The 27,344-nt window shown below is 52.7% G+C and overlaps 1 protein-coding gene across 1 annotated transcript in view; it reads left to right on the forward strand.

Annotated features, from left to right (window-relative positions):
- CDH4 (cadherin 4) overlaps positions 1 to 27,344 on the forward strand; it is a 432,089-nt gene that overhangs the window by 255,748 nt on the left and 148,997 nt on the right. Inside the window, exon 3 of the mRNA XM_026455132.1 lies at positions 17,747 to 17,926. Within this exon, the coding sequence (XP_026310917.1) occupies positions 17,747 to 17,926 (180 nt within the window). The remainder of the gene's footprint in view (positions 1 to 17,746; positions 17,927 to 27,344) is intronic.

Raw genomic sequence — 27,344 nt, forward strand, 5'->3', positions numbered from 1 at the left:
GTGACCTCCCCCTGGGTCCCTCCCACAACACGTGAGGATTCTGGGAGGTACAATGCAAGATGAGATTTGGGTGGGGACACAGCCAAACCATATCAATACCACGTGTCCCACACACACACACCCCACACACAGTGCACACCACACACACACTGCCTTGTAACACCACACACATAGTGCATGCCACACACACCATATACACAGTGCAAGTGACACACCACACACACACATGCCCCACACACAGTGCACACCACACACATACACGCCCTGGACACACCACACACACCATACACATAGTGCACGTCACACACACGCCCCATACACACCACACACACCATACACAGTGCAAGTGACACACCACACACACACACGCCCTGGACACACCACACACACACCATATACACAGTGCACGTCACCACACACATGCCCCATACATACCACACACACCATATACACAGTGCACGCTGCACACACCCACACACGCCCCACATGCCATGCACACAGAGCATGTCACATGTGCCATGCACACTATATATACCACACACAGTGCATTTCACACCACACACATGAATCATGTGCACATACCACATACACTGCACACCCTACACACCACACACACTACACACATATATACACCACCCACAGCACACATATCCATGTACACACACTCCACACAGTACACACATGCGCCTATGTGAAACATGCGTGGGTGTCACACATTCACACTGATACCAAACTCAGTCTGAAAAAGGGTTCTGTGTATGGTCAGTAGCTCAGGACCCAGCACTTCACAGGGTTGGATACGGCCGCCCGGCTGCATCACCCCAAGCTCACTTGGGGCGTTCACCATGCCCAGCCCGTGCCCCCCATGCTCACGTTCCCACAACAGGGGGGGGCTGCGCTACTGTGTCCGCTGTGGTCGAGCTCTCACGCCTTCTCCTCTGCACGTTCTGGTGAATCACAGACAGCCTGGGAGCACGTGGAGGAGGCACGGGCTTCGTTCGCACGAACGCACCCCTTGGGCTGTGGTGCAAAAGCTCAGAGCAGGATGTCTGGAGTCTGCATCCTGGGCCTGCACCCGAGCTCCTCTAATCGCGGCCAGGGGCTCGGCTTCTCCTTGCCTCCTATCTGCATTTGTGTACTGGGGACTGTGGGGCTGTCACAGAACGAGAGGGGTTGCTGGGCTGTGGAGGTGGGGGCCCACAGGCAGCTGTTAGCAAATGTCAGGTGTGTCACTGTAGAGCTCATGCAAAGGCTAGAGCAGGGGCCGTGGGCACGCCCACTGGCTCGGGGAGCCCAGAAGAGGCCTAGACCAGGGTAAACTCTCTCCTGCACAGGCCTGTCTCCCACTACTCACATGGTCCATACCCCTCATCCCCCAGGTCCATCCCCCAATCCCCCTGACCCATCACCCCATCCCCTGGTCCCTCCCCCATCCCCTGGTCCCTCCCCCTATCTCCTGGAGAAGCCTGGATATGAATCACTTCTTGCCCTTCACCCTGAGAGCAGAGGCCTTGTAAGTGAGGCTGGCATTGCGGGGAAGCATCCGCAGACTGCGTTCCTCCATGAGTTCCCCAGGGCTGGCTGGCTAGTGTCTGAACCTGGACACCTGAGCATTGGAGAACTTTAACTGAAGGGGACCACGGGGCATCAGGGCAGTGAGGGGACAGTCCCCCAGGGCTGTCCACGTGAGCTGTTTCTGCAGAAGGCATGTCTGCCTTGGGAAAGCAACTAGAAGGTCCTGAGGTGTGGGTCCAAGTTTGAAGCTCACATCTCCAGAAAATAGTGGTTTGTTTAATCCTTCTCTAAAAGGCGGCCCTCAACGGGACTGAAAAACAGCAATTCTGGAATAAATAAACAGCAACAGTGCCGTTGGCAAACTTGTAGAGAACCTGTCCACCTCCTGGCTTTGTTTTGAAGATGACGAGCTATTTTAATGAGTGTGAATAACCTCCATGCTCCTGCAAGTTCAGACACTGTCACCAGCAGAGGTCTGGCTGCTCAGGCACAGATTCCATGGCCCCTGCGTTGGGCGGAGTGTGTGTTGGTGTCACCATGCGTGTTTCTCCACATCAGAACGTACCCCTCCAGGGGACTCGAGTTTTGGGGGTGATGGGCTGTCAGGATTAGGTTTCATGGCCGTGAAATGCACCCCAAAGGAACCACAGCTTGTAACTCTTCATAGGCGTGAAGGACGGGAGTGACTATTGGAATTGGTCTTGCTTCTTTCAGAGCTGAGAAGTTCAAACTTAGCCAGTGTTTTCAGGCTTCAAACGGCCTCTAACGACATCTGGGCCAGCCCTTCACTTGTACATGGAGGGGTGCCCAGCGCCCCAGGGGCAGTCAGCTAACGGTACGAACCCGGACTCCCCAGGACCAGCAGGGAAACCCCCCTAGGGAGCAAAATATGTTGAGTTATTGGTCATTTTCCCCAGGCCGGTCCTGGTGGGAGAAGGGCAGACCTCAGTGCAGACGCTGCCAGAGCCACTGTCCCAAAAAGATCGGAAGGGGATGAGCCCATGGTGACCTGGAAGGTGGCTTGGTGAAGATTCTTGCTGCTGTGTGGAGGGCGTCAGGGATAAAAGTGGGCCATGCCGGCAGGGAGGTTCTGGTCACGTGAGCCGTGGAGGGAAGAATGAATGGTACAGACTCTGTGTCGCCTTCTCCCCCAGAGGCGTGGCCACAGGGCTGGACCTGAGTGGCAGTCATGTCTTTGAGGACCTTGGAGTCCCATGGGCTGGAAAGATCTGGAAGTCACTGTCTTTGTTCACTCCAGGAGTGATGCTGGGCATTCACTTATCCCGGCACTGCTGTGTGGCAGCTCCGTCTAAGACCTGGGGACACGACGGAGGACACTGCAACGTGGCCCCCACCCTCACTGAGCTTACCTTCTCTCGGGGCAGGGAGGCCAGGTGTCTATGTGGCAGCTTCAGTCCAGCAAATGCTGTGCAGAAACATTCAGAATCAGGTGAGGGATACCCAGCCCCGGGACAGCGGACAGAGGGTAAAGGTGCTGTTTCATCCAGGGGCGCAGGATGTTGACATCCCAGTTGAGATGTGATGTGTGGGAAGAAGCCAGCTGTGAAAAAATTCCCGTGGGAGGAGTGTTCCAGACAGAGGGAACAGCAGATGCAAAGAGCCGAGCCAGGCCAGCCCCGGTCACGTTGTAATTACTCAGTGCACCTCTGTGGGATGTGCGCTCTGCCTCGGGCCCTGGGCCCTGCCCGTATTGTGGTGCCATGGATGAGGCTGTATGTTCTACATGGTTGACTCATTTGCCATCTGTCCTGATGCAATCAGAGGCTCAAGGACTTTCCCAGAATTGCCACGAGGGGCAGAGGGGCACTGAGAGAGAGCCCCGGGGTGAATCTGCTTCTGCCCACTTCCCAGCCAAGGACGTCTCTGATCCATCTGCAAAGTAAGGACCACGAGGTCTGTGAAATTGTCCTTGGGGCGTGACCTCTAGTCCCCCGAGCCGTGGCCACCACCCCAGTTCCATGTCTGTCTGGCTCAGTCAGTCCAAGCTTTGGCCTCCTGATGGGGTACGAGCCCACCTGCCTGCCTCCCCCGCAGGCCTGTGCAGGCTGGGAGCTGGGAAAGCGCACAGGCGCAGTGTGGAGATGGGCACACGGGCCCTCCAGTGTCTCAGCTTCTAGCACAAATAAGTTCTACCTGGGCTGTTAGCTCTTGACTAGAGCCGGTGTGTGAGTGTGCATGTGTTTGCACGCGTGGGTGTGTACACATTGTATATGAGTGTGCACGTGTGTATGGGTGTGTACATGGGTGCACATCACATACACACATGTATGTGCACACTTTGGGGAGCCTGTTCAGAGCCCCCCAAGCAGAGGTGTGAGGGGCCAGCGCCGCCCTCTGCAGGTGATGAAAGTAAAACTGAAGGCAGACTTCTCAGACCACCACATTTGTGTTTCGCTCCAAGGCCAGGGCTCTCATTTAGTATTTGGTTAAAAATAAAATCCTCTGTGGTTCTGGAGAAGGATTTTGTGAAAACAGTGAGAAAGGGGTCACGGACACAGTCTTTTGTATGCAGCAGAAAGATTCCCAGCAAGAACAGGGGTGTCTGTGAGACTGAAATGTAGGTGCTGATCCTGTGATGTGGCCGGAGCCCATCCCTCGGGCGCGTGGCACTGCGCGGTGGATGACAGATCCATGAAGCCGGAGTTCCCAGGGGGGCTTTTCAGAGGACACGTCACTGAGGGTCTGGGCGTCAGGGCTGTGGTTGGAGCCTTTACCGTGGTCCTCACCAAAGCCTTCCCGAGTCACACACGCTGATGGCACCAACCATCTTTCTCACTCATTGACAAAATAGGAACGATTTCATTCAGTTCCACCACTAACGACTCCGGAAAAAAGTAATACATTTTCCCTTAACTTGCTAATTTAATTTAATTTTTTTTACTATGAATATATTTTTCTGTAAACTGGAGGGTAATTTTGTTTAAGGTGTTTCTAACTAAATATAATTTTCCTGAATCTCTAGAGCAGGTTGTTCTCAGCCAGGGCATCTGGCGAGACCTGAGGCACCTGTGGTTGTCACCACGGTGGGGGTTGCTCGTAGCATGGAGTGGGTGGAGGCCTGCTGTGCTGCTCAGCATCCTGCGGTGCCCAGGGTGCCCCAAAACAGAGAAGGATTCAGCCCAAAGTGTTAGGAATGCCGAGGTCGAGAAACCTGGTCTAAAGCCAGGGGTGCAGCCCGCCCAGGACCAAGGTCACAAGCTTGGTGGCTCGTCCAGATCTCTTTGTACCAGAACATTCTGGAACCTCCGTTCTTCTGCTAGATGGAAGTGCTTATCAACACCCTCAAAGAGGCCGACGTCAGAACACACACGCCACGTGCTCTTTTGTCAGCCACAGTTCCTCCTCCTTCTGTATCTTCACTTTTGGTGGGAGGCAAGGCTGCAGGGTCGGGGAAGGGGGTGGGCGGCTTTGAGCTCGTCATCCGGAGAAACGTGGTTTGTGACACTAATTAGGAACAACGCGAAAGCCCTCCACAGGGTGATGGTAATTGTTCCAAGTTGCCTAAAGAACCAAGTCTAAACTCTCACCCCCAGACAGCCCAGACCCTCAGAGGTCACAGCCCAGGCACCGGCTTTGCCCACCGGCGCAGGGGGAGAGGGGTCCCAGGCCCGCAGCATGCTGGGTGACCCTCCATCCTCTGTGTCCTGTGAGAGGAGGAATGGTTAGGACTGAGAGCCCAGGCTCCGGGGGCCATGGCCTGAGTTCCAACTGGCCTCCAGAGGACAGGGGCATGACGCTGGGCAAGTCATGGAACCTCCCTGGGTGAAAATGAAGGTGCTGGTTCCCTGCCCCTACTCCATCCTGGGGGCGCTGAGCCGAGACTGTGGTGCACTGTGGTGCGCTGACACCATGGCAGCAAGCCAGGAGCCTTCCTGCTGAGACTTTCCTTCCAAATGGGCACAGTGAAGAAATAGCCACCCAACTGTGTTCAGGAAACCTTTCTTTGTATTATTTCTATGCGGATTTTCAAAATGATCTCCCTTCTCGTGAGAGAACAGAAGTAAGAAATTTGGTGCTACTCGCGGGGCAGGGAGAGTGCGTTTGGCCCCCACTGGTATCATTGATGTAAGAAAACAAATCCAGTAAGTGCCTTTTCAGAACGAAACTCATGCAAATGCTGACTTAGAACGGCTCGCATGTTCTGTTTGTGAAAGAATGTAGATATCGTTCCGTTGTTTTAGTTTGTGTTTGTTAAATACCATTTTATTCCGTCCATCCTTAGCTGCCATGGAAACCAGCTAGAAGGCTGCAGACAATATCCTAGTTAAATATTTTAAATATACATGTTTTCGGGAAAGCAAAATGGACCCTTTCTCAAAGGTACACTGAAAAGGAAATAGGAGGTAGACGACTGTACTGTGTCGGTTTTAGGGCACCCCTTTTTTTAAAAGAAATCTAATTATCCTCAGTAAATATCCATACTAGGTTTGACATTTAGGGGAGGGGGGCCACATTATTTCCTTTTGAAGCATATTTAACCCAAAGCTATAAGGAAGCAATGAGAACAGGAAGACTGCGAATTAGAGAGATTGAAAAGAGCCATAAATAGCCTTGATATTTGGGGAAGAAATCGTATCCTCCCTGTTCCAACAGAGCAATGTTCGTTCATAATGCAGGCACGGTCGGTCCTTCCCAGAGGTTTCACTTCCATGACAGACTCCTGTGCAATCGCTCGTCTTGGAGCACTAGACTCTAAGATGTGGTGCGTGTGTGGCTGGAGTCGGCCACATATTTACGCAAACATTAGCACGTTCAGCAAAACAGGAGCCGAAAATGCACTGTGAGATGGTGCCATGGGTCTGTAGTCACTGCCGCATGAGAAGCTGCCAGCACCCAGGAGTCTGAGGCTAGACGATGTCAAAGACTGGTGGCTTTGGGGACAGAGGTGCTGGGTGGCTGGGACTGCAGTGCACGGAGGGGTGAGCGCTGATTTTGTTAGTGAGTAATGTGCAGAAGATGCTGTGGCCGCAGCAGGGCTCCGAGACCTACATAGGGTTTCAGAGCTCCCAGAACCTTCCATCCTGAGGGTGCTCGTCTCCTTGCATTCCCAGACAGAGCACCTTTCCTCCCACAGGAAGCTCCAGTGCATGGAGCAACCTCGTAAGCCGTGCCGTTCAGCCATGCCGACAGTCCTACGCAGTAGGCGGCTCTGCACAGCAGGGCCATATTAGGGGGCTGGGCGCAGGAAAGAGCTGCAGTGCTTTGCCTTTGCAGCCAGTCCAGCTTCAAGGCTGCCCCAGGGCCCACCTGGCTCTGCTGTGGGGAAAGGCCAGGGGGCAGGAGCTCCTCTGCCCTGTTTCCTTGGGCCACTCAGTCCGCAGGTGGTGGACTTCCCCAGGTCAGAGTAAGACCGTTTCGTAGGCACTCTCCAGTGGCACCTCCGAGATCTGTTCTGTGCCCATCGCCATCCTACACAGTCATGAAGCATGTTGGAAACAAAATGAAATCCACAAATTAGATACGTCTTATGCCTGACGTGACCACACAGTGGGACTGGCCAGCACCTGGTATGTAAAGAAAGTTCTGCTCCCTGAGCTCAATTCTCCCATGATAATCAGCTTTGTCATTCACACCAAAAACCATCTTCAGTACCCACTGTTCACCCAGATTTCTACTTCTGGAGACATTTGCCACCTCTATTTTTATCTTCACAGAAAAGGAGGGCTCTGTTTTTCCCCACATGGCTCACAGGGGTGTGTGGAGGGGAGCCAGCAGAATCCCCAGCTCGGGGCTGTTGCAAATACTCCTCTCTTCCTCGGTGGAATGGCTCCCGCTGCACTCTGTCCAGCCGGGAAGATAAGGAGAGGCAGCAAAATCAGGGAAGTGAAGAAGCACAATCCCCCTGTGTCCTCTCTCCATTCCTTGACACTGGGTCTAGTTTATTTGCTTATGCAAATCAGACCCCCAAGCTCTGCGGCTACAGAAGCCTTGTGTCTCAGCATTTCAGGTTCACAGGGCTATGCCGCCTGTCAGAGAAATCCAGTGGCGTGGGGACCTCCCCAAAGAGTCGCTTTTTCTTGGATAATGAAAGCCGGCAGTTATATCTTTCCAGGAGGGGGGCAGGTGCACCCCAGCAAGCTGACACGGAGCACCCTGACCGTGGCAACAGCCAGTATAGTGACCAGAGGTCATATGCCACCAGAAACTGATTTGAAAACACTCCCGTAAGTTGCTTTTGTTGCATCAGGTGGACTAGTGCCCATGCCATTTTCTCAACATTGTTCTCAACATCGGAGAACTTCAGATGCTAAGGACGTGTCCAGCAGGATCAGTGCAGGACCTGGCCGCTGGGCGGGATGACAAGTGAGGGATGCCACCACTGCCATCTGTGACCCATCGCCAAAGGCCGGGGCTGCCGGCTTCCCTTAGAAACATGCTACAGATCTGGTGTCAGGGAATTTGAAGCAATTTCCACGTTCGTGCTGTCTCTTCAGGGTAGTGACTTCGACTAGAACAGGGGATGCTCGCTCTTCCTCACTGAACTTGGCAGGAGCATCAGACCCCCCCACAACTAATAACCCATGCTCAGGGAACCCAGGCCCTGCTCCCCTGTTCCATCTGCGCCATGCTGGGACTTTGATCAGGCCCCCCGATCTCGGCCCATCTATTCAAGAGGCCTTCTCTGGCGTCTGTGCCCCTGGGAGGCATTTCCACGCAATGGCTACGGCACTGCAGAGCAGATGTTCAGTTCAGGATGCCCAGGGAGCTCATCCACCCTGCAGACAGCCTCATGCGATACGTCCAGAAGGTCTGGAGTGGGACCCGCCATCTGCATTTCTACCACAAGGAAATGTTAAAACGGTTGATCACCATCCACCTGCAAACCAGCTCACAGGCCCCGGCCAGACCACGCCTGTGGGAAAGACCCTCTTCTTCCGTGGAAGTGCTCTGGGAGTTTCCGGATTGAAGCCTGGTCTTGGCGGCTGGCCCTCACCCATGTGGCTTCGCCTCTGAGTGTTTTAGCATATGTCCTTTCACTTAACAGCCGTGGTTCCTCCTTGGCGCTTCATAATTCCAGGCTCCTAACAGATGCGTGGATTCGAGAATAAAAAATACAACAAATGATAACTTTTTGCATATAACTTGGGAGGCACGTGTGATTGTATTCTTTCCTTGACACGTTTTTTTTTCTTTTTCAAAAAAACAGAAAAAGACGATCTTGTAAAGCCTCTGCCCCAGCTCAGTTCTGCATTCCTTGTCTCTCACTTGCGAGTGACGAGGGGAGGGAGATGACCCGCTTTCTGCTGATACTGAGCTGTCCCTGGAGACCTCGCCTCGCAGTCACAGCCAGTTACAGCCTCATCACACAGACAGCACTTCTCTTACAAGGAAAGCAAGACCCAGGCGGGGAGCGGGGCTGCCAGGAGCTTAAGAAAATAAAATGTTGTGGCCCTGAGAAGCCAGCAGGGCAGAATCCAGCCCTGGGGAGAGCACAGGCCGCCGCAGGGTGCAGGTGTGGACATGGGAGCTAGTGTGGTTTTCTCAGCATGCACCTTGCCCGTGAACCCGGGGCCACGGACTTCCAGTGGAACGGAAGCTGTCTTTGTCCGCGTGCCTTCCTTTTGTCCTCTTAAGCTCATTCACCTCTCATCACTTCCCCCGAATCACAAGTTATGTATTCTTAAGAGTAAGGGATTGGTCACCGGATCTCTGGGAAGAGAGGGGACGCCTGCATTTGAGATCGGTCCAGGAAGCCTCTGCACAGAGAGACCCGGGGCTGGAAAGGAGTTCATCCGGAAAGACCACGAGACCACCCAGACCCCTGGAGCCATGGGTGCAGTGGGAACACACCTTCCGTGCAGGGCCCCCTGAGCAGCCCACCGGAGCCCAGGCTGTCATTTTATCTCTAAGAAGCCGAGCTCCACTTACACACGGGGCTGTGTCGCGCATCGCCCCATCAGTGGCAGTTTTGCGGCACCTTCTTCCCCAGATGTGAAGTGAAGCTTCCGCTCTCCCAGGTGCCCCAGCCTTCGGCTTCTAACATCACTCCCACCCCCACTGCTGCCCACACTCCAGGCGTCCGGGTAGCTCCAGAGCACAGAGCTCACCCAGCCCCTCCCATCAACAGGGAAGCCGAGGCCCAGAGAGTGGAAGCCTCATGCAGGTCACAGGGCCCAGCACTTGGACCCGTGCCTGGGGGCTCCCGCTGCCACTGCCTCCGTAAATCACCGTCTTAGAGTAGAATCAGCAGCATGCGTTTGACAGGAAGCACAGCTGATTAGGGCTCAGTGGGCAGAGGCGATCTAAAATGAGAAGCGCTTTGTAAATAAAAGCTGATTAAGAAGCAGGCAGGTTTAGAGTCACCTGCACCTTGTAGACACATCCCTGGGGGCCTCAGGCTCCCACACCCTGTCCCCACTCAATGCTGGGCAGGTGGGCTCTGACCCTGAAACCTGGGGCCCTGGACAAGCTCATCTGCTGCCACTCCCTGGCTGCTCAGGGCTCAGAGGGACCCGAGGGTGGACCTCCCACAGCCTCGTGTAAGCAAGAGGCGGGAGTGGTGGCACCATTTACCAGGCATCTGGGGCATACTGCTCTGGGCTCTGATGATGCCCTGAGCTGCAGACTCTCTCCACTCCTGGGGTCTGTTCAACCCGTGGACCGCCATCCCCAGCCGGCCAATGGCTGCACGTGATACTGAGACCAGCAACTCGCCCTGCGGTCTGACCCAGGAAAGGTGGCTGAAGCCACGAAGCCAAAGGTGCGGGGCTCACAGATGCCATCTGCAAACAGACAGGCCAGGCTCTTAGCTCAGCTGCAGCAGAGCAGCTGTAGGGGGTAAGGAAGCAGGGAAGAGGAGGAGGAGGAGTATGGTGTCTCCAGGTTGCTGTCCAGGCCAAGGAGGCCGAGTGTGAACAGACTCTGAGGAGCCTGTCCTGGTAGCAACCAGCCTGGGCGTGGAGCGTTTCAGGAACAGCAAGACTGGGGCCAGGGGTCAGGAAGGTGGAGGTAGGGGCTAATCCAGGCGGCCTGGAGGCCAGGCCCAAAGCCCCAAGTGCCTGTGGGGGCAAGGAGACTGGCAGGGCTCCCACCCTCCCATCTCGAACCCTCATCCAGGGAGGAGAGCCCACTCCTTCCAGCAGCCCTGGAAAAGTCCCCTGCTGGGGTCACCTGCCTTCCCTGGAGCAGTCACCTGGCCAGGTGGAATGCCAGACTCTGATTGGCCGACCGGACCCTCAGCCCACCCCCACGCCTCTGGGATTGGCTCCCAGGAGGAAAGTATGAGTGCAGTAGAGGGGCTGTGGATGCTGGGCCCAGCCCTGGGTTCTCTAGGACCCCACTAGGTCATCCAAGAAGGAGCCTGGGCCCACACTTCCCTCCCTGGCAGGCCCCTCGGGCTGGGTCCAGGAGCCCACCTTGCTCACAGTGCCCTCACCAGAGCAGTCCCTGACCCTCCCCACCCCACCCTCAGTCTCCTGCACCACTTGGCCCCAGCTCTCCCTAGCCAGGCAATTTGGACAAATTCTTCCACTGCTCTGGGCCTCAGTTTCCCTTCCTGGGAGGTAAGGGTTATGGGATACCCTGAGCTCGCCCGCCCCCCAGCCCTAGCGCCTAAACACTCAGAGCTCATCCCAGGCCCCCCTCGACCCGGCCTCCAGGCTGCAGGAGCCTTGCCCTCTCCTTCTCTGCCCTCTGAAAGTCCTGCCCAGCTTTTAGGAGCTCCACCCCCAGCTCTGCCCCTTCTCAGGTTTCTTCCAAGAGCAGGGCTGAAGGTCCCCACATCTGTCAGTGCTCCCTAGACAGTACCACATTCACCCCACCCCTGGCAGGGGAGCTTCCTGATCACCCCCATTTCACAGATGAGGGACTGAGGTCAGGGATGAAATAAATCCTGACTTGGACAGTGGAGAGCAAACGTATGCACCACGCAGCTGTTAACCTCAGAGCCTGTGACGCCCCCACCCTGCTCTCCTTCCGGCCCCCAAATCATGGCGGTGTCTGCCTGGTTTCTGAGGCATCCACACTGTCCTGTGGCACTGTGTGTGCCCGCTTCCTGGCCCATCCTGCCTGGCAAACTCCTATTCACCCTTCAGTGCCCTGACCGAGGTATAATACCCACCATGAGTATTTCTGTCCCCAACTCCCCAATGGACTGATTCTGTGCGACTTGGTGCCAATTTGAACCTCCTGCCTGATTCTTACTCTGCACTAATCAGGGGCCCTGTGGGAGGTGGTGGGATGGTCCCATCAGGATGGTGGGCCGCAGGTCAGATAGCTTGGGCTCCAGTCCTGGCTGTCCAAGCTTGAGTGGGACTTCACCCCTTGAGCTTGGTGTCCTCTGTGGGCTGCCCTGAGGTCTAAATGAGACTGTGCCTGGGAAGTCACATGGGCGGGACCAGGGCCCGTACAGGACTTGGGAAGGTATCCCTGAGGTCATGGCTGCACCTCCCCGCCATATGAGCATGCAGGGGACAGGCTGAGGGCCATTTGCTTTGTCGTCTCCTGGCTCGAGGGTGACATCAGTAACTGTGTGTGGATACAGTGACTTAAGTCTGTCCACTGAGTTTGCTCCATAGAAAGTGAGTGGCTATCAGGGCCCTGGTGCCCCCCTCCCAGGGTTGTGGTACCTCCCTAACATGTGGGACTAGGAAAATGCGCACAGCCCCTGGGGCAGTACCAGGTCCAGGGTGGCACCAGAGCAGGTGTTCCCTGCAATGTGGAATGTGGCCCGCCAGAGGAGGTGCTGTAGGTTGAGCCTGGCATGAGGAGGAGGTGCCCAGGCAGAGGGGTGGGAGCAGGGCCTGGGGGCAGTGGAGGTGGGTGTCCGGTCCCTAGCACCTGGCAGGTGAGCTAAGCCCCTATAGGCTGGAGGCCAGAGTGGGTGCTTTGGGGCGTTCCTGCCCACTGCCCTGTAGGCAGGGCTTTGAGGGAGCTGAGAGTGCATCAGGGAGCCCAGTGGGGCTGAAGCAGGGCAGAGTCAAAGGCATGAGGAAGAGGAGGGAGCGCAGGAGGGAAACTGTGGGGTATGGGACACTGCAGCCCAGGGCGGCTGGCCTCTGCACGGGCGACAGGGCCAGTTTCCAGGCCCGGAAACTCATGGGAGAGGAAAGTCGGACCATAGCCCAGATCCCATCCTGCCAAGGAGGGCTCAATGAAACATCCTCGGGGAGCCGTCCTGCAGGCTGCTGGCAGCTCCAGGAAGCCAGCCCTTACATAGCTTCGCAGGTGTCAGTGAGTGGATGGAAGTGAGGGTGGGCGGCTTCCTTGGTGCTCCTGATTCTGCAGATCTGCAGAACGAGCTTGGTTGGACCCCAAAGACCAGCTCAGCCACCAAGACCCTCCTAGACCCTCCTAGTTACAGGACTTCTAGCTTGAGCTAAACTGTCAGCATGCAGGGAGTGGGCATGGCCAAGATATCTTGCTGCTGGGCTATTGGTTTTGAGAAAGTTGTGATGTGCTCTATACACACACACAGATACACAGACACACAGAAGGATATGCATACCTGTGTATGTGTAGAAGGCATAAACACACACGTATTCATACACATGTATTTGTGCATGTGTGCACATGTAGTCATACACCCATACATCTGTGCATTCTTGATGTGTGCATTCATATATATCTGTACGTGCATGTGCGTACATGCAGGCATACATGTGTGCATAGCACCTGTATACACACGTGCACATGTGTATTATCTAGTTTCCGGTAATGGTGGAGTAGAGGTCACTTTCTTTTTTTTTTTTTTTTTTGAGACAGAGTCTGGCTCTGTCCCCCCAGGCTGGAGTGTAGTGGCGCAATCTCAGCTCACTGCAAGCTCTGCCTCCTGGGTTCACGCCATTCTCCTGCCTCAGCCTCTGGAGTAGCTGGGACTACAGGTGCCCACCACCACACCTGGCTAATTTTTTTATGTATTTTTAGTAGAGATGGAGTTTCACCGTGTTAGCCAGGATGGTCTCGATCTCCTGACCTCATTATCTGCCCACCTCAGCCTCCCAAAGTGCTGGGATTACAGGCATGAGCCACCACGCCGGGCCAAGGTCACCTTTAAGTCATTACCCAATGCTCAGTCTTCATTCACTCAGAAATACAGAAGAAAGACATGCACCAGGGAAAATCAGCAGGTGTCATCTGTTAGAAAATATTTTTAAGCATAACTGGAAGCATTATTTTTAATGAGTATAATTATGCATCAGTGTTTATGTGATGTCTTCTGAATGGGCCCAAGATGACTGCGTGTTCAAAAGAACATGCTTGTTCGACCAGGGTGAGTGCTAATTGTGGCTGACATTTTCTTCCAGAAAAGCGGGTGCATCTTCCAGGCAGAAGCCCGTGCAGGTCTGGCATTGATTTTCACCAGATTTTGTTATTACATTTGTCTCACAGCTTTAAAATAGTAGCAAATATGTGCAATTTATTTAAACAACACTAGGGAAATTAACGTCATTGCAAGCTCATCCTAAGCAAATGAAAATGAAGGATTTTTTTAAAAAACGGCTGCATGAAAACCCTTTAAAACTCAGAGTCAGAGATTCAGAGGGTCCTGGTGAGCCACTACCGGTTCTGAAGCACCACCAGGTGGGAGAGACCAGCCAGTCTCCGCCTCGGTCTCCTGCTGGGAGATGTGGGGAGCCAGAAGGTCGCTCCTAGCAGCTATGCCAGAGCTCCCCTCGCCCTCATCTGGGAGCGATCTGTCCAGGCTCTCCTCCCTCATGCAGACCTGCTCAGGAACAAAAATAATGCTCCACCACCCTTCCCCAGAGGTGGACCCCTGATTGCCTTTGGGCTGGGAGACCCCCTGTTCTCTACCTGCAGCACATCTCAGGTGTGGTTGGCGGCCCCACCCCAGAGTTGTTAAGTCTGAGATGAGACCTAGGAACCTGCATTCCTAATGAGCTCCCCAGGGTGCTGAGCTGCTGGTCCTGGGACCAGCCTGGGACCTCAGACCTGTTTCTCCCCAGTCTGGGATTTATGGAGCACATCCCGGGTGGGTACAGGAAACATCACTCAGACCCCCTTTTCCCCTGGTTCCCCACCTCTTCCATGGGAAGATCAATTTCTGCCCCGTCTGGGACCTTCCTGAGGTCCAGCATACGGGATTTGACTTTACACGCAGAGACCACAGAAGGGAGGAGAGGCACTTCCAGGTGCTCCGGCCTCGGGGTCACGCTCCTGGCATCTGAATCCTGCCTCTGCTATGTGGGCTTCATGAGTGTCTTGGCCTTGCATGGTAGGAAAGTGGGAATGATGGTGCTCCCCGCTGAAGTGGTGAGAGGGAGGATTCAGGGGGAGACTGCATGGAACAGCATTTGGCCTGGAGCCTGGAACCTGAGTGCACACCACAGCTACTATCATTGTTCGTGTTGGCTATGTTGACGTTATTTCAAGCCACTTTGAGCAGTGGGATTAATCTGGTCTTTCTCATCAAAGCTTAGAGCTTATTAACCTAAATTGTTGTATCTGCAAGGTAAAGACCAGGCTCCCAGGGAGGTGCCATCTGTCTGGGGCTTGGTCTTGGAGGATCTTCAGTGGAAGGGCCAGATGCAGTGTCCTGCTCTCATGCTCATCATTCAGTACCTATGAGGCAACGGCTACTGGTCTGGGCGAGGAAACCATGGAGTCCACTTGGCTGTGCTCTGGGTTCCGGGGAGAATGTGCAATTAGGACTGTCCTGGAAGTTCTTCAAAGTCCCCTGAGGAGCCTAGAAAAGCCCCCGCCCCTTGTCATCATGAGGGGCTGGAGTCGAGACCCCTGGGTCTCCGTGTTTGCACCTCACATGGCTCCTTTCTAAGGAAGGCTGGGAGTGCTCCCATGGAAGCCTCCTGGGTTTTAGTAATTGAGGCAAACGGTGAGGGGGACCCCCGCCGTGCCCAGCGGGGCAGCCTGTGGTCAGACACCTCCCAGCCAGCTTTGTCCTCCTGCCTTGGGCCGCGCTGGTGCAAGGTCCATTCTCTGCCGTGTGAACTGTCATATCCTAGTGCCCCTGCAATTCAGATAAAATGAGCATCAGCCACGAAGACTGTGGCAAGGCATGCCATGTGGGCAACCTGCACTGGACCCGACGCGGCAGGCGCATGGACGCCACATGTATGCGTGAAGTTCTGTTGGCACTGTCAGCCATGGGAGTCATGTGCACTATCACGTTTAGAAAACACAGAAAGGTAAAAGGAAGGAAGTAAAATTCGATAACAGAACTCTCTGGTGACCAGAGAAAACCAGTGTGTGCATTTTCATGTATTTTCTTACATTTTTTTTCCTTTTTTTTGAGACAGTTTCGCTTTTTTTCCCTAGGCTGGAATGCAATGGCACAATCTCGGCTCACTGCAACCTCTGCCTCCCGGGTTCAAGTGATTCTCCTGTGTCAGCCTCCCAAGTAACTGGGATTACAGGCTCATACCACCACACCTGGCTAATTTTATATTTTTAGTAAAGATGGGGTTTCACCATGTTGGCCAGGCTGGTCTTGAACTCCTGACCTCGGGTGATCTGGCTGCCTTGGCCTCCCAAAGTGCTGGGATTACAGGCGTGAGCCACTGCACCCAGCCTCTTTTTCTATCCTTTAAAAAAAGCAGTTGAAGCTGAGCATGGTGGCTCACACCTGTAATCCCAGCACTTTGGAAGGCCAACATGGGCGGATCACCGGAGGTGGGGAGTTTGAGACCAGCATGGCCAACGTGGCAAAACCCCATCCCTATTAAAAATACAAAAATTAGCCAGACGTGGTGGCTGGCTCCTGTAATCCCAGCTACTCGAGAGGCTGAGGCAGGAGAGTCACTTAAACCTGGGAGGCAGAGGTTGCAGTGAGCCAAGATCGTGCCACTTCACTCCAGCCTGGGTGACCCAGTGAGACTCCATCTCAAAAAAAAAGAAAAAATGCAGTTGCGGTTGATGCTGTATGTATGCTTTGGTGCTATTTCTCCACTTACTAATATTTTATGGACATTTCTTCATGTCAGTCTTAAAAGAGTAACTTTTAATGGCTATAATATTCCAAGACATGAACACAGTGTAATGCATTTGGAATTCACTGACAGACATTCAGATTTGTGCTCTGGTATTTGTAGTTGTTCAAAAACATCCCCAGTAACTATCTATCTACAAGGACTTTGGTCCACCTAGAGTTTCCTGGGGACAGAGTTCCAGCTGTGGAGTTACTGGGTCAAAAGGGACCTTCCTTTTTGAGGCTCTTGATAGTCACTGGCAACCGGGAGGCAGAGGGCTGTGCTGAGTAACCACGGGACCCCAGCAGCAGGAGCTGTGTCAGTGTCCATCCTGACAGCCTGAGCCCTGTGCTAAGCATGGGCTGGGCATTTTCTCATTGTCATCTGATGTCATTCCCATAGCAGTCCCTAAACTCAGGGCCATTGCTACCGTCTCCCTTCTGTAAGAGAAGATCCCAGGATTGTGAGAGATGAAGGCACTTTACCTCCACGTCACATGAGCGTCTACACATCCACACAAGTATGGGTCTAAGGCCAAATCCCACCCCCTCAGCCATCAGCCTCCACCCACTGACTCACTGCACACCCCCAGTGTTGCAGATTCATGTCGCTCAGCCTTGTCAATCTGACAGGTAAAAGGGATATATTACTTTGATATGCGTTATTTGATTACTGGGAGATGTGGACAGTTGTCATAAGTTTATTAATCGTTTATATTTGTTTTGCTGTGAATTATCTATTCATGTCCTTTTCTTGTCTGGAAACAAGATTCCATTGTATTTTCTTCCTGCTTTCTAAGAGTGCTTTATGTAGTGACTATGAACCTCGTGTCAAACTGTTGTAAATCATGTTTTCCAAATGCGTCAATTGCCTCTTGGGTCTGTTTTTTCATAAACAGGAGTTTTGTGGGAAAACATATTAGTCTTTTCTTTTGTGATCTCTTGCATTGTTTTGGGTGGGCGTAAAAAGCCTTGTCTACACTATTGGTGACATTGTCAACTATATTTTCTTCTTTTTTTATGGTTTCTTTTTCCCACATTTAATTTTGTAATCTGTCTCATCATATTGATGAGGGTGTTACTTGATTTTTTTTCCCTAACACTTAGTTCCTTTTCCAGTGTTATCCTGCTCTTCCCACTTAGCTCCTTGTCCCAGCGTTACCCGCCTTCCCGCTTAACTCCTTTTCCCACTTAGCTCCTTGTCCCAGCGTTACCCGCCTTCCCTCTCAGTCTCGGGCAGTACAGATCATCTTAGCAGACGCCCTTTTCCTCTGTGCAAAACCTAACTGGACTTCTTTGCCTCTTTTCTCCCCTTTCCAAATAAAGCCACAGAAAGGAAAGAAGATCGTGGCCCTGGACCCCTCTCCGCCTCCGAAGGACACCCTGCTGCCGTGGCCTCGGCACCCGAACGCTGACGGGCTGAGGCGGCGCAAACGGGACTGGGTCATCCCGCCCATCAACGTGCCCGAGAACTCGCGCGGGCCCTTCCCTCAGCAGCTCGTCAGGGTGAGTGCAGACCCCTCCCGTTGGCACGGGGGTCTTGGTGTTAGCGTGAGGCTCTTCTCCGGGCATCCCAAAGCCAGGGGCGGCTCTGCATTTGGTGTCTAAGAAGGTGGCGATTTCACCCTTTCTGTAATGAGATAAGCCTTACACAGGGCAATGAAAAATTTAGACGGGGAAGCTGCGTCGTAGGTGGATGGGCCTTTGTGAGTCAGGGGTGATTTCTCTCTTGGTTACTTTCAAATGGCTGCTATGTGTGTGGAAGCAGTGGGCAGGGTGTGGGTTGTGGCCTTTGACCTCTGACCCCTTTCTTTGGTCTGATCACATTTGTTTCCATGGATGACTAAGATCCCGGATGATGGGATGGTGGCGTGTCTGCCATGACGATCATTGCGCCGAGGCCAGCGTGGGCCATGCCATGGGCCATCTGCAAGGTCTTGGTCCCCGAGTTCCCAAGGCCACCCAAGATTGCTTTTACCGCAGAAAGAATTTATTTTACAAATTTGTGTCTCCATAATCAAGGCCATCAACGAGCAATTTCTGCTTCCCTTTGAAGAAAATTGCAGCCCGATCTGAGCAATAATTTGATAAAAGGATGGCGAGAATTCCATTAAATAATTCCCAACCGTTGTGGAAAACCCTCACCCCACCCTTTGGAAATGAGGGTCCCCAGAGTGTGCTTAAGGGGCCATTCTCAGTCTTCGTGTTGTTGAGTGTTTTCTCATTCCTTTCAATGCAGAAGGCTGGGCTGTGCGTTTGGAATGCAGAGATGGGAGGAAGAAAGCAGCCACCAGGCATGGTCCCCCCAATTCTTTGTATCCCTAACCTTGGCCACCAGGCGACCCCACCAGAGAGCAGTCAAAATGACCGGTTATTTATAGCAGAAACTCTGGTGTGAGTGAATGCAGTGTGCCTCCACACCCCAGCCAAGGTGACTTGGTTGCAAACATATCACCTGCCTTCTGTGCACAGAGCTGGCCCTCCCACCTCAGCACCCAGCCTCTGCTGCATCCTCCCCTTTCGGGGCTCAACTTTCCTTGGCCACCCGTACCCCTTGAGGGCCAGGCTGGGCTGGAGATTTTCCTGTGAAATGCAGTTCAGGGCTTGAAGGAAGCTGCCAGGGGTTGGAACCCCATCCTGGGGGAGCTTCCCAGGCCTACATTTCCTGGGCCCACTGGACAACCTCCCACCCACACGGATGCCAGAGACGATGCCGATGGCAGTGCGGTGGCCCCCATGCTGCACCCACCTTGCCATCCTCAGGGCCGGGATTTGCTGCCTCCGGCCATTGCTTGTGTTGTCATTGACTTAAAATTCTTCTCAAAGTGATTCCATTTTTTTTCAACTTTTATTTTAAGTTTAAGGGCACATGTATAGGATATGCAGGTTGGTTACCTAGGTAAACGTGTGCCATGGTGGTTTGCTGCCCCTGTCAACCCATCACCTAGGTATTAAGCCCAGCATCCTTTAGCTATTCTTCCTGATACTCTCCTTCTGCCCCTCCCCTCCCACAGGCCCCAGTGTGGGTTGCTCCCCTCCCTGTGTCTGTGTGTTCACATCATTCAGCTCCCACTTAGAAGTGAGAACACGTGTTGTTTGGTTTTCTGTTCCCACTTTAGTTTGCTGAAGATGATGGCTTCCAACTCCATCCGTGTCCCTGCAAAGGACATGATCTCGTTCCTTTCTAAGGCGCATATAGCATTCCATGGTGTGTATGTGCCACATTTGCTTTATCCAGTCTACCATTGATGGGCATTTGGGTTGAGTCCATGTCTTTGCTGTTGTGAATGGTGCTGCAGTGAACAGACACATGCATGTGTCTTTGTAAGAGAATGACTTCTATTCCTTTGGGTGTATACTCAGCAATGGGATTATGGGTCCAACGGGAGTTCTGCCTCTACGCCTTTGAGGAATCGCCACACTGTTCGTCCCCAAAGGAGACTGTAGACCAAACCACAGTTTGATCACTGGGATCATTTGTCAGGCTAGAAGCTGACTGTAGAGAAAAGCATAAGGCGAGGGAACAGAGGCTGCCCTTGATTTGTTTCCCAGGCCAGTGGGGCAGGGGCTTCAGGGTGTGCTGGAGGCGTGAGGACCAACCAGAGATTCCTCTTTGAAGGTCGTCAGGATTGAAGGCCCCTGAGAGAGGGAGTGGGTTTCTACTGTGCTCTGCAGGCTTCTGTGATGCCTTGTGCTTCTGCTGCCCCCACATTGCCCCTTGTAGACAGTCTTCGGTCTTACTCTGGGGTCAGCAAACCTTTTCTGTGAAGGGCCAGGTGGTAAAGGCGTTGTGGCCGTACAGCTTCTGTCGCTGTGGTGTGAAATCAGCCTCAGGCCATGTGTCAACTAACAGGTTGGCCGTGTTCCAATAAAACTTTATTTACAAAAACAGGGAGTGGGCTGGGTTGGCCCATGGGCCATGATTTGACAAGTGCCAATCACTTTTCCCAAACTCCAGGAAGGGCTGCCCCAGCCACTCTCACCGGCACGGGGTAGGCACATGATTTGTGGAGTGAGCGAGCAGTGAATTTGAGGGCCCTCATCTGCTTACACCCACGGAGGCGGTACCCGCGGCGTCTGGCTGTTCTCTCTGTTATCTTAGCACAGCTGGGATATTCTGCTGCCCTGGCTCTTGGAGTTTCTCAGCCTGATGATCTAGGACTGAAAGGCGGGACTTTCTTCCTCAGCTCTGCTCCACAGACAGGCTTGTAAAAGGGCACACAAAAGAGCGAGGCCACGTAGGCACAGCCCCTGTCCCAGGAGGGTCCCAAGCTGCGTGTGGCCCCGCGCGCCCTCTCCTGGTGGACAGTGGAGAGAAAGACCCCCTACACTTCCTGCCTGGCTGACCTCCCGCAGCGTCAGTGGCTGAGGAAGTCTGGGCTGGGACAGGGTCCATGAAAGGACCGAATCCTCCCAGACCAGCAGAGGGCTCGGGTGAGGATGGGCCCAGTTGTCCTGTTGATGAGGATGCTTCTCCTGAAGACATCACCATGAGAGCCCAGCTTACTCCACATCTGAATGCGCTGACGGGGAACGTGGTTTTCCAGTTTGCAGGAGGGAAATCTGCCCCTCCTGATTAACACGAACTTGGAAAATGTGGCCGAGCGAGCAGCCGGCACCGGGAGCTCTGCGGGCCGTGCGGGTGCAGCCTCCTGAGGACTCTCTGCTGCTGACCTTCCTAAACTAGAAATGTGCAGGAAAGAATTGTGAAGTTGACTTTGGGTGTCAGAATGAGAAAAGTTACAAATTCCGTGCTTCCAGGAAACCGCCCCCAGCATCTCCGACTCAGGAAGTGGCGGCTTCTCTTGTTCTGGGGTCTGTGGCATTGCTGTGGTGTGAAACCACTTTGTCATCTGCTCCTCACACCCCCTGACTCGTCCAGCAGCCCCTGCAGGCAAGGTCACCTCCACGCCCAGAGCGTCACTGCAGAACAGGCAGTGAGTGGAAGGAGGCAGTGAGGTGGGTGCGTGTTAGGGCTGACTACCTGCACTGCGGCATTTCAGAAACTGAATCCAACCGAAGTCGATTTCTTGCTCACTGTGAAGGTTGGTGGGCAGGGCCAGGGTGGCCCGTGCTGCAGCCATTCAGCCACCCGGGGTGAGCGTCTCGGGACTGGCGAGGCTTACAAGTGGCATACGTCAATCGTGCCTACATGCCGCTGGACAAAGCCCAGTCACATGGCCACGTCTAATTGCAAGGGACATGGGGAACAAGTCCAACTCCATGTCCCGAAGGAGAGGGAAATATGGCTGGTGAATGGCTGGTCTCTGCCAAAGGAGGTTTCTTTTTTTTTTTTTTTGAGATGGAGTCTCGCTCTGTCACCCAGGCTGGAGTGCTGTGGCTGGATCTCAGCTCACTGCAAGCTCCGCCTCCCGGGTTCACGCCATTAGGAGGTTTCTAAAGATGAGATCAGCCTGCGTCCTTTCCTCCCTGATCCCAAGGAGCCGCCGGCCACTGGAGCCCTGGGTGAGCAGTTCAGATGTAATTCACCAACCAGGTCATTCTTTACCCTCTGCCCTGCTTCAGTTCGCCATAGTGCCTGGTGTGATCTGGCTGTATTTTCGTTATTTATTCACCTACTTACTTCTTCTCTAAGAGGAGGCTTCCTAAAGGCAAGGATCTTGGCCATATCCCTAAGTGTTGTAAACAGCCCTTGGCACGCAGTGGGCACTACATTTGTGGAGGGAGGGAGTGAGTGATAGACGTGATCTCAGTGGTGACTGTTGTGCTGGGCGCCCGTCAGCTCACCCTGCAAAGTGGCCCAGCAGCTGGAATTTGGCAGAAACGTTAGCACTGCCTGTCCTGGCTTTCAGAGTCCCTCCAAGTATTGATGTGGCTTACACAGGGGCATCCCCTTTAGCTTCCATCCGAAGGAAGGTGGGGGTGGCATCCCAACTGAGCTTGATGCCTAGGGAAGATAGACTTTTAGTGAATGGAAAATGGAATTTCCTTTGTGGCTTCTGTAGATTTGTCTTTTCCAAATGGACTCCAGGTCATTACGTAAGAACTCAGTGCATGCACACACACATTCACATGCGCACACATGTGCAGACTATACACACACATCCACATGTGCACACGCATGCATACTATATACATATGCACACACATGCATGCTATACACACACATCCACATGTTGCACACTCGTGCATACTATACACACACATCCACATGCACACACACGTGCGTACTATACACACATGCACACACCACCCTGCTTCACACACATATACATTCCTACACGTTCATGTTCTTGTTTGCCAACTGCTCCCTCAACCCTCCCCTCTATCTTCCATTAAATTCTTATCTAGCACAGGCAGTGGTTTGGGGGGTGCTTTCCTGTCCCCGTTTCCATCTATAGGAAGCTGATGAGCTTCCTGGCAGTGTTGGAGGGGAGGCAGCTCCTGGAAGAAGCCCCAATCGCAGAGACAGTGGTGAATACAGCCTGAAAGGGAGCGGCAAGCTGAGCACAGAGCGCTTGAGGTTCAGCTGGGATCAGCTGCAATTCTGCGCTCATTAAGGCATTTCATTCTGATAAAATATGTTAAATGAAAAAACAAGCAGGAGAGGAGGAGGCAGAATACTCTTCCCCAAAAAAGTCTGTTAATTACAGGCTTTTTCCTTGGAAGGAATATCACATCTCTTGCTAAGCACTCGCGGCGCCATGCAGGGAGAAATAGGTAACCTACTTGTAGAGAGGAAAGCCCTGAAAAGCAAAGGGGTGGCTCTAATCGGTGGGGCTGTGGAGCCGGGGTATCCGTGGCAAAGCAGGGAGCCACGCCTGGTGATTCTGCCACTGGAATCAGACCACAGTCTAGAGTGAGTGGTGAGTGAGGAGGTGTAGCCACACCGTGGAGGGAACACTGGAAACCCCAGGCTGTCCCTTCCTCTCAAGCAGAAGAGGGAGGAAGCCGCTCACAGTCACCGAACTGATCTTCCAGAAACTTGGATTGGAACTTTTCTTTATGTCCCCAGGGGAACTGGGGAAAACGGCAAGAAGGGGCACCATTTAAAAGGTTAGCAGGACACCCTCCCTGGTCCAGAATTCTGACTCTGGACTGGACAGTTTGGGCAGTGGCTACGGTGCCAAGCACCATGCAGGCACTGGGGATTCAGGGGAGAGAGAATATAGAGTTCTGTGGCCTTCAGGAACCACCAAGCAATCCACATTCTGTGTGAAGTTCACGCCTGGTCCCATGGCCCTTGTAGGGCCGGCACCTACACAGGCACGTTCGTGAAAGGTTTTTAAACACCGCTTGCTTGGCTAGCGTACACCTTAAGCTTGACTCCTGGTGAGATTCAGAGTGAGGATAAAATGAAACTTTTAAGAAGAGGATCTATTGCTTGGCTGAGTCTGATACCAATTCACACTGTGTTACCTTGAGAGGCTGTCCAGGGCAACGGTAGGAATCAGCGAATCAGCTCAAGGCGATGGGGAGGAACGTAAAGCTCTTGGGTGTGAATCCTTTCATTTTGGCAGTCGATATTTTAGAAGACAAGAAGTCACGCAAACCAGTCTTTGGGGCCCCCTGCCAGAGAGCAAGTCGGGAAAAGAGCTCTGAAGACAAGGCTCTGGAGGGAGGTCGCTCCACAGTCGCGGGGCCTACGAGGTGCTTAGGCCCCTTGGAGGAGACACGCAGGAGCCTGTTTCCAGAGAAGCACGATCACAGGTGCGCAGCCACGGGTGGCTCACAAAGGATTGCTCAAGTCAGCCCCCGACACCGAACAACTCAAATGAGCTTAAGCAGATTGAAGTGCAACATTTCCTTCCCGTCTTCTGGATAAATTTGGTTCCCATTTGTGCACATACACCCCATTGCTTCACATCCAACCACAAATACTTATGCCATTCTATGTGAACAGAGATGGGCTGGGTCTTTGGGGGCGTGGAGGTGAAAGGGCACCTGCCTGCCCTACACAGGCTCTGGACTGCTTGAGCAAATGAGTGATGCCCCAAGCTGGGTCCGCATCCCGAAATGCACAGCCAAGGCACCGGAGACGCCTCTCTGGTCTGTGGCAGGGCCCATAAAAGTTGATTGGAGGTGTGAGCACGTGTGGTGGAGCCAGCTGAATTTTAGCCCCACGTTATCTTCACAGAATGTTTGCTGGGTAACTTGGCAGTATAATTAGCACGGAGTCCACCTAAGAACCCATTTCTGATACTCTGCAGCATCCAGGTGTGTACAAATGACTCACGTGGTAGTCATTCATTGTCTCATGGAAGCAGGTGACCTTTCCAAAGCACGGATGTGGCTGTGCGGTTCCCACTGTCCTTGGGAGATGGCCTGAATCCTCACCTTGCCCGGCAGGTTTCATGAGCTCACACCACCCCTTGGCACGGCAAGCTCCAGCTGTGCTGGTGGCTCGTAGCTTCCAGATTGGCTCGTCGCCTTGGTCACCTGCAGTCCTGTGCACAAGCTCTCCCCTCAGCCTGGAGGGTTTGCCCGGTGCACCCAACAGTCCCCTCAGCCCGGCTACTTCCTACCTGCTCTGAGAACTCCCCACTTTTCAGGACCCATCAGAGGCCTTCCCGGGAGGCCAGGGCACCCGCTTTGCCTGCTGCTGTGGCAGAGTTTTTGACACTGTTTTGTCAGTAATTATTGTCGGCATCCCCCACTAACCCTAAAGCTACTTGAGGAGCGCAGATGTCATTAAACACGCATTAAGTGAGAATGACAGACGCAGCCCTCGTGCCCATCTCTGCTAGTCAGCCCTTCATGGTAATTAGGAAGATTGTTATGTTAGGGATACAGTACCTGACAATAATAAATTGGACGGTCTTTTAGTAACGGTGGTGTGGTTTATTTCATTCGAACACTCCTATCAATAGTAACTATAAATTCTAGGGGAAAATGTTGAAGCTCTTTGAAGTTACTTGGGAGAGATGGACAGTAGGCAGAATCTGTTGGGGCCTCCACCCTCGAAAGGAGAAAACAGCACTGGGTGAGACGTGTGTGCAGGTGGCTTTCCTCCGAGGGCACCATCCCAGTCCTTGCATCAAAGGGTGAGTGGGTCTCATGCAGGAAGCCACAGGCGTGCTGGTCACAGGAGTTGTACAACGGAGTTTAGAGTTGACAAAGCAGCTGGAATGTGAGGGGATACATTCTAGAAAATACATAGCCACAGATAGGGACTCCCAAATACACACGTAAGCTCTGCCCAGATCCTTGGCTGCCCCGGAACTGTGCATGCACAGAGAGGCACCGAGGGACCCAGTAAAAGCAACACTCAGCAGACTGAGAGAACTAAGCAGAGATTCCAAGGGAAACACATTGAGATTTGCGTCCAGCCAAGTGAACTCCCTGCTGTAACAAAAAATAAACACCCTCCGAGAAAGATAACAGAACCAGGGTCTCTACAAGGTTGCATTCACAGTGATCAGTATACACACAAAACTTAGTAGACATGTCAAAAAGAGAGAGAGAAAATGTGATCCACAGTCAAGAAAAAAACTGCCCAGAGAAAGGAACCCAGGAACCCTGAGATCACCCAGACATTGGAACTAGCAGCAAGGCCTTTAACATATTGCTTTATAATATCTTCAAGGGTCGGAATAGATGAGTGGATGAATAGATGGGGAATCACAGCAGAAAAAAAAAAGTGGTACTCTAAAAATATAACCAAATGGAAATGATAAAACTGAAAAGCACAGTGTCTCTAACGGAAAACTCACTGGATGGGTTCACAAGTGAATTGCTGAGGCAGAAGAAAGGGTCGGCGCATTTGAAGATGGATCAATACAATTATCCAGCCTGAAGAAGGAGGAGAAGTGAAGCAGACAGAGCTTCAGTGGGGTGGTGGGCAGTGGCCTAACATCTGTGTGATGGCAATAACAGAAGGAGAAGAGAGAGGATCAGAAAAAAATCCTCGAAGAAATAATGATTGAGATGTTCCCACATGTAGTAGTGAAACAAACTTACAGATTCAAGAAACCCAATGAACCCTAGGTAGGAGAAATACAAAGAATGCCATTCCTTGATCATAGTCAAACTGCTGAAATGCAAAAATAAAGAAAAAGCCTCTAAAGTAGAGAAAAAGATGCAATATGTCCGGGGCAGCCGTCAGAATGGGGGCTTGTCCTCAGAATCCCTGCAGTCACACGCCAACAGAACATCTTTACATTACTGAAAAGAAGCTACCAGCCAAGAGTTCTATATCCAGAAAAAATATCCTTCAAAAACGAATGTGAGCCTGGGCGCGGTGGCTCACGCCTGTAATCCCAGCACTTTGGGAGGCCGAGGCAGGCAGATCACCTGAGGTCAGAGTTCAAGATCAGCCTGCCCAACATGGTGAAATTCTACTAAAAATACAAAAATTAGCCAGGCATGGTGGTAAGTGCCTGTAATCCCAGCTACTCAAGAGGCTGAGGCAGGGCAATCACTTGAATCTGGGAGACAGAGGTTGCAGTGAGCCGAGATCACACCACTGCACTGCAGCCTGCGTGACAGAGTGGGACTCTGCCTCAAAAAATAAAAATAAAAATGACGGTGAAATAAAGACATTCCTGACAAACAAACTGAGGGAATTCATCACCAGCAGACCCAGCGGGAGTGATAAAGGATGATGTTCCTTAGGCCAGAAACAAATGACACCAGTTGGAAATCCACACCTCCAAGAAGGGATGGAGAGCTCAGGAAGAGATAAATTTATGGACTAATATAAAAGATTATCATTTTTCTTTTCATTTCTTTTAAAAAGCTGACTATTTAAAGCAAAAGGACAGCATTGTATTAGGGAGTTTATGATGTATGTTGATGTAATAAATATGACAACAGTAGGAGAAAAACTAAATAAGACAACAGTTGGACAAAGGACAGATGGGGTAAATGGAGCAAGGCTGCTTTGAAGCTCTGACGTTGCTGGTTAAGTGGCCCAATATTAACTCTAGGTAAACTGTGATGCTTATGAAGTTGAGATGAGTAT

The sequence above is a fragment of the Piliocolobus tephrosceles genome, chromosome 20 (assembly GCF_002776525.5).
Source record: "Piliocolobus tephrosceles isolate RC106 chromosome 20, ASM277652v3, whole genome shotgun sequence".
Lineage (NCBI taxonomy): Eukaryota > Metazoa > Chordata > Mammalia > Primates > Cercopithecidae > Piliocolobus > Piliocolobus tephrosceles.